Genomic DNA, 7,500 nt, shown 5'->3' on the forward strand with positions numbered 1-7,500 from the left:
GTTTTGCCGAGTCGCCCTTGCTGCAGCGCGCGGTGCAGGACATGCTCCAGGGACGCAGCCGCATCATCATCCCGCACGATGTGGGCCTGACCATCCTGAAGGGCGCCGTGCTCTTCGGCCTGGACCCTGGCGTCATCAAGGTGCGCCGCTCGCCCCTCACCTACGGCGTGGGCGTGCTCAACCGCTGGGTGGACGGCAAGCACCCAGCCGACAAGCTGCTGGTGAAGGAGGGCACGCGCTGGTGCACCGACGTCTTCGACACGTTCATCGCGGCGGAACCAGTCGGTGGCGCTGGGCGAGACGGTCAAGCGCAGCTACACGCCGGCCAGGCCCACGCAGCAGATCATCGTCATCCACGTGTACTGTGCCGAGAAGGAGGGCGTGGGCTTCATCACCGACCCCGGGGTCAGGAAGTGCGGCACACTGCGGCTGGACCTGAGCGGAACCGATCCCCCACCGCCGGCGCCGGGTGGCGGACCCACCCGCCGTGAGATCCAGACGCACATGCAGTTTCGGCGACACAGAAATTCGTGCCATGGCGGTCGATGTGGCAACCTCGCGCAGCGTGAAGGCCAGCATTGATTTCCTCAGCCAGTAGAGCAGACTACAGCAACATCCAGGGGTTATCTGTGAGGGGGGGTGGGGGTGTCAGGGGAGGGCATGAGGAAGAGAAATGATGGTGGGGTGAGGGAGAGAGGGATTATGGGTAGTGGAGTTATAATACACAATACCATCACAGGCACCCGCCTTCACCTCCTCTCCGTCTAACACTCACCTGCCCAACCACACATACACACACACACACACACTCTCCCTCAGAGGGACAGTCGCCTGAATGTCAAACCCATCGTTATCACTCGTTTTTTTTTTTTCATTTCATTGGGAAAGTCATCTTTCCTGGACTGGATCTGAGAAGCCTCATACAATCCAGATGTCCCACTGAGGACACACTAAGACTAGAAGCTCTATCTGTCTTTGTGTCTCCCTAACGCCATCTTTCCTTGTCTCTCTTCTTCTCTCTCTACCTCTGTCTGTTATTTTGTATTTTCTGTTCCTCTGTTCATTTCCACACAGAAGCCTCTCAGTTTAGATTCCTCTCACATCCAGCTGCTGCGAAGCGTTTTAGGTCAGTGGATGTGCTTTAGTGTTGTCACTCCACCGGTGTCTCTCTATCTCGCTCTATCTATCTATCTATCATTCTCTCTTTCTCTCTCTCTATTTATCTATCTTTCTCTCTTTCTATCTCTCTATCTTTCTATCTCCCTACGGCTCTCCCTCACCCACTCAGAACAGCCATGCTGTGAGGTCAGCCTCAAGCTGAGGCCCTTACTGGTATCACCATGGTAACCCAATCCCAGTTGCACCAGGAGATGGACCAATGAAATCAGAGTGCAGTCAGCAAGTGCAACATCAGCGACTGTCAGCATTGGGTGAGGGGAACGTCAGACAGATATCATAAGATGTCCAAAGCCACATACTCTCCATTTTCCATGTGGAGGTCTTTTAATCATTAGCAGGCCGTGCCGAAGCTCCGGATCAGTGATACCTAGTGGAGTTTGGCATAGTCAGTCTCTCTCTCTCTCTCACTCTCACTCTCCAGGTTTATGCGAGGTTCTCTCATGGGCCTCATCTGGACGAGTCACACACTCACCAGTGCAGCTGAAGCCAGTGACACCCGCTGGCACTGTTCTAGTCGGGAGGAGTTGACCTGCACTGTGCTGGCTCACACACACACACACACACACACACACACACACACACGCAGCTATAACACGTGTTTAATGACACAGGTGCAGCTTCATCAGTGTTGGTCCGTTCTGTCTCACCTGTGCAGCTGCAGTCTGCGTCCCGTCCGCTCACACACTCTTGTACAGCATTCATATGTTATTTTTTGTTTCTGTAGATTACAAAGCCAATGTTAGATTGTATTTATGCCATTAAGTATTATACCTTAATTATATCTTAATTAAGCATTATACCTTAATTATATCTTAATTAAGCATTATACCTTAGTGGTCAGTGTGCTGCAGTTGATGTACCTCCATGATTCTATGTACCTGCAACCCATCCATAATGCTACATGCAAGAACGGAGTATCGGTTTATCTCCACGCATCGGAGCTCAGCATGTTATGCTGTGCCACACTCTACTTACTGGTGTAGTAGTTACAATTGTTCAAGGGCTTTGTAATATACAATGCAACCTCTTTTCTTCTTTATAAAATTCCACTTTTAGTCTTATGAGTCATGTTTGTTAGAATTGCAGTCTTCCTTTTGTTGTCTCGTAAAAACAAAAAAAACACACAAACACACGTGACTTTCAAACTATGGTAAGCGTAGTAACAAAATATTTTCACAAAAATCTTTTGAACCTCCCAGTTCATCAACTATTCTGGACAGTCTTCAGGCTTCTTCTGAAAGCAAACCATACCTCTAGTTCTGTCCATTCATTTGACTTGTTCTTTTTATTGCATATTTCATTTTTATTATAAATTTTCTCTTAATCCCTTCTTCACACCACTCTTTATTCAGTCACACTGATTTGAAGGGGGAAAAAAGAAAGAGAAGAAATCCTTGAATGTGAAACATTTCATATCGCAGCATCAGCCATTGTGGAGAAATAGGATCAGCTGCTATTAGCTCTATGTGCAAAGTGAATCTAAAGAGAAAGAGAAAGCCATCGCTATCCACTTGCTGCCTTGCTGGGTTGTATTGTTCTGCTTGTGACTGAATTAAGGAGTAAAGCCAATGAGTTTCTCTTATTGATGGAGAGCAGCGTAGGACAAGCATCCTCAAGTTTAACTAATCAACTTTTAAGTATGCTTGTTTATTTCTGTATATACAGTATTTAAAAGAATATTGTACAGGTTTTTAGCGTTATTATATTAGCAGCTTACAAGCAGAGCAGTGTGGTTGTGAGTTTGAGTGAATGTTTGTGTGTGTGTGTGTGTGTGTGTGTGACACGCGCATCTGTCTCTGACACCCTCACCAGCTCCTACACATAGTAAACATAAATTATAAAAAGTACAGAAGAGGGGAAGAAAAGAGAATGGGAGTGTGTGGTGCCTATATATGCGGTTCTGTAATCACTTTTGCTTTTTTAAGGGGGGGAAAAAACTTGAATACCCTTTGCCCTTAACATTACTAATGGCTGTAGAAGTGCAGTTTTAATTGAGGGATTCTGTGTTTTGGTTTTGGCAGAGAATAATAACCTGTTGGGTCTGGTGGTGTAATGCCAGTCATTATTGTACCTTAACGGTGAGCAATAGCAGAACATGCTAATTTGAGCAATTAGACAGGGCAACCTTTACTTCCTCCTAGGATCAGTTTCCAACACCTCAGACTAAAGTACTCTCAATAAATAACCCAACACAAGCAAACAAAGTCATTCTCATTTTTTGGACATTCTCAGTCATTCAGCAGTTTGTAACTGCTTACACATGTTTGCTGAAACTAGGTCTAATTTTGAAAACATTCTACACACATTTCACAAAGCTGCTCACACAAAATGCAAAACACCACAAATCTCCTGCAACATGAAACGCTGCATTCAAAACTCAATAATCCCTTTTCAAAATCTCTTTTGTGTCAGCTATTCATATAGTTAGAGGTTTTCAATCACAAACTACACACAAGTGTGATAAATCTGAAACGAGCCTTTTTCCAGTTACAGTGAAAAAGTGCACTTCATAGAGCAATTTTGACAAAATAGTTTGCTGAAAACAGTACAGTAAACTGAATATATGTTATCAACACAAAACTGCTTGGCCATGTAAAGTGCAGATGATTGCACCAGTAGCAAAGACCTTTACAGTAGAGTGCATTACCAACAGTATTAATAACAGTATTCCAACATGTTCAATCTAGAAACACATCATACACAATATTTTATACTAGGCTATGTAAGTATAAAAGTATAGCAAACAAAAATCGACCCTTTGTATATAAAACTTAAAAAGAGACCGTGTGACCGTACCCAGCTTCCTATTTGGGTCTTGTCACAGCAACTCATCAACATCACACCCAATGCCCTCCTATGGAACTGGTGCATCTGTCTTGTGTTTGGAAGGGCCGTGCCTTACAAAGGCTCACAGGTGTTCCAGGGCTCATCATTGAAGAAAGTGAGCTATTGGTGTAATATTTCACTAAAACGTGTTTTATGACACAAAAACACGAAATTCAAAACACCGCAGGCAAAAAGCTGAGAATGAGCTTGTGGTTTTGCAGATTTGTTGTGGGATTCTGCTGTTTGAGTGACAGCTTTCAGAAAGTGTGTGACATGTAAAATAAATGTGTGTGTAAGCAGAAACCCTTTTTGCATCATCTATCCACAACAGTTAAAAGCTCTAAGCTTTTAATAATAGTTTTTTGCTACAAAATAAGAACAGACATCGCTGTGCAGTCGGTGTATGTAACCAGCTGGGTCTATTAGGCATTGACTAACTGAAGTGTCACACACAGAATCTGACACAAAAGCATAATTCACTCTGGAAGAAGCTTGAGTAGCATGCTGACCTAATTAGAAGACTGGAAGCATTTATTAAAGAGAATATTCTCCCCATCTCGACATACAGATGACGCTCTCTGAACACGTGCTCTCATGTATGCCCTTGGGAAAGGCTTTTTGTGTAAATGTAATAATCGTATAATCAGAATAGTGCCTACATATTTTGCCTAGTCACGTCAGAATTACTCCTGCTTCTTAGTAATGAATTAGAAGCATGGCTGCCAAAGATCCCTGTAGAGACTGCAATATGATTGGCTCTGAGGATTTATGGGGGCGGGACAGTGTGTTCTCTTATTGAAGCCTAAACAATGGAATGCTAGTTTTTGTGTCCCAAAGTCACATCATTGGATGCTTGGGGGCAAACAGGTGAAAGCGGTCCAATGATAGCCCTACCCTCTTGGTCTGAAGCATGAGGGATCTCTTTTCTGATTGGTTGATCATGTATGCCAACATCTTGCTTTTACCTGCTGTTCCTAACGATAACAAATAGCAGACTGTGTGTAATCCATGTAATGTAGCCCCTGTGTCCCATGGCTCTCTCCTCAGGCTATGCACGGCTCGCATGAGAATCGCACACTAGGTGACCAACAAAGACTCGTATCTCAATGCTATTCCTCACCCTCTGGGACAATAAAGGGGTGCTGGGAAGTAGTGGTGGGGTGTTTTTTTTTGGTTAGTTTTTTTTATTTACCAAGAGGGACTGTGGTTTCAATTCCAACTGAAGCCCCTCCCCATTCCCCAAAGACCACCCCTAGCCCCACCCACTCCCTGCTCCAGGAAGTGATAGGCTAAGAAACGGTGGAGGTCCACAGGCATGTGTGCATGTTTGACTGGCATACACACACACACACATACACAAACATACTCCTGAGCACATCCTATCACTTGCTCACCTAACAGTTGACCTTGAGATTGAGTGATTATTCTTAAGTCACCACGGCTAATCATGCTGTGACCTTTTGACCTTGAAGCAGTAAAGTCACTAGGCCTTTCAGTGAGAGTGGGTCAAAGTTCAGATTTTAACATAGCGTTAGCATGTCTCCATGAATACTGAAGTTGTGGTGACTGGTGCTTTCCCTGAGACTCCCGCCCAAGAGCTGCACAATGGCCGCACAATTCTTCAAGATATCTGCCGCCATTCCCTGAAGATCTCCGAGAACTCAGGAGGTGGTGTGAAGGTGAAGGTGTGCTTCATCTACTTCACCTGTCTCTCCTTCTTTCTCTTTCCCTCTCTCGCCTTGGACCATGTTTAATTGTTCAGCTACTATTCTCCACCTAATACAGTAGATGTAGAGCTTCTTTGTACTCGAATAACGCAATGTCAATGATATGGAAGTGACATAAAAGGCACTATATTTACATTCATTTCTGCTCATTGTTTCCTGTTTGTTTGTTTGTTTGTTTTCTAATTCCTCTGACACAATGTAATGTGTAAATGTGTGTCTTAGTCTTCACACCATCATAGCAACAAACAACTTTCATAATAATTTATTAATGAATGCTGAGATGAGAGGCTTGGATTAAAGACAGACAAATGTATCAGTGTATCGAGCTTCCGAGTTAACTAGGTCAGATGAGCTCTTCACCTGACCCAGTTTGTTTTGTCTCTGGAGTGGGGAATGCTGTGGAGCAGGGGACTCCTCTCCTCTCTTCTCCTTGCCTCTCCTATTCTCTCCTCTCCTCCCATTTTCCCTCCTCTCTCCTTGCCTCTGTTTTCTCCTCACCTTTCTCCTCCTGTTTCCTCTCCTCCTCTCATCTCAGCTCTTCATCAGCACACTCAGTGTGTACGGGGATGTTTGCCATGCCTGGGGTTTGATTAGTCTACTGCTCTTGCCATTTGCACACAAAAAAAGGAACAACTGTAACTGCAATCTCCAATGCCAAGTATCCACCATCCAACTGTCAAAAAATAAAATCTATATGTATTTCAAAGGTAACACCATCTGCCTATCTGATCTCTGTGTTCGCTGTTGTCTGGACGATTTCACTCAACCTTCACCCATGCTAGTGGAGTTTGACTCAGTGGAGTGTTAGTTATGAGTTTCTATTCCTAAGAGTGACCCGACTTATTGAATTGAATTGAATTGACTCATGACCCTTTCCTCCAAACCTCAACATCGGGAGCCAAGCTATTAATACTGTGAAACATTTCAAGATCTGCCTTTCTTCACTATTTGTCTTACATAAATGTTCTTGTTATCAGGAGACCTTTAAAAGTACATATTATGTCTCCTCAACATAGAATTCTTTATTTCTAACAGGCCTGGTGAGTACAAGGACTATTTAGTTTGACATTCTTACAAAAACAGACTTCTTGGAATTGATGTATGCAGGTCCTGTGTTCAAAATGGCTGTATCTCGAGTGGCCACTTAACCTCTGTAAGCTTCTTACGAATGAAATAATTTTTCTGAAGGTCACATGCATCCACTTCTTAATGGATATGTGAGCAGCGATCACTGTGTGGCTTGGGTGAAGGTCATGGACAACAGCCCGAGTCTTTCTCATGCACTGAGTCTCCAGAATGGCACACACATTGGCACTCAGATATCAGTGCGCCAAACCCAGCTGGCATGCTAAGCACCATCAGATAGCACGTCTGGATATTCACGAAAGACTGGCCTCGAACTCTGCATGCAGTTACTGATTTGCTGATAGACATAGATTTCTGTTAGCTTTGGTACTTGTTAAATAGTGTCCATAAAACACATATTATTTATGTTTACATTATTATGCATTTGGCAGATGCTTTAAATAAAAGAATAATAATATGTGACACACAGTAGTCGAGAACATATCTAACATATTGTGGTGAATACTGCTTAGTAGAAAGACTTTCTTGATGCTGCAGCCCAATGCTTCTCTGGTTGTATTCTTGTAGCACAGACACAAGCTCTATGATGTCCAGGAGAGAGGTGGACCCATCTGGTGACCCACGCCACACACGTCTCACAGAGACCCTGCTGCAGAGGTGCTGCCAATAGATAACTGCTCAG

At 44.0% G+C, this 7,500-nt stretch overlaps 1 protein-coding gene across 1 annotated transcript in view; it reads left to right on the forward strand.

The window, feature by feature from the left end:
- The window catches only part of hspa12a (heat shock protein 12A), a 52,937-nt gene extending 50,694 nt beyond the window's left edge, over window positions 1-2,243 (forward strand). The window contains 3 exon segments of the mRNA XM_031578655.2: window positions 1-278; window positions 280-510; window positions 512-2,243. The exon segment at window positions 1-278 is cut by the window's left edge and continues 57 nt beyond it. Of these exon segments, the coding sequence (XP_031434515.1) occupies window positions 1-278; window positions 280-510; window positions 512-598 (596 nt within the window). The 3' untranslated portion in view covers window positions 599-2,243.
- Window positions 2,244-7,500: the final 5,257 nt, after the last annotated feature.

Source organism: Clupea harengus, chromosome 13 (assembly GCF_900700415.2).
Source record: "Clupea harengus chromosome 13, Ch_v2.0.2, whole genome shotgun sequence".
NCBI lineage: Eukaryota > Metazoa > Chordata > Actinopteri > Clupeiformes > Clupeidae > Clupea > Clupea harengus.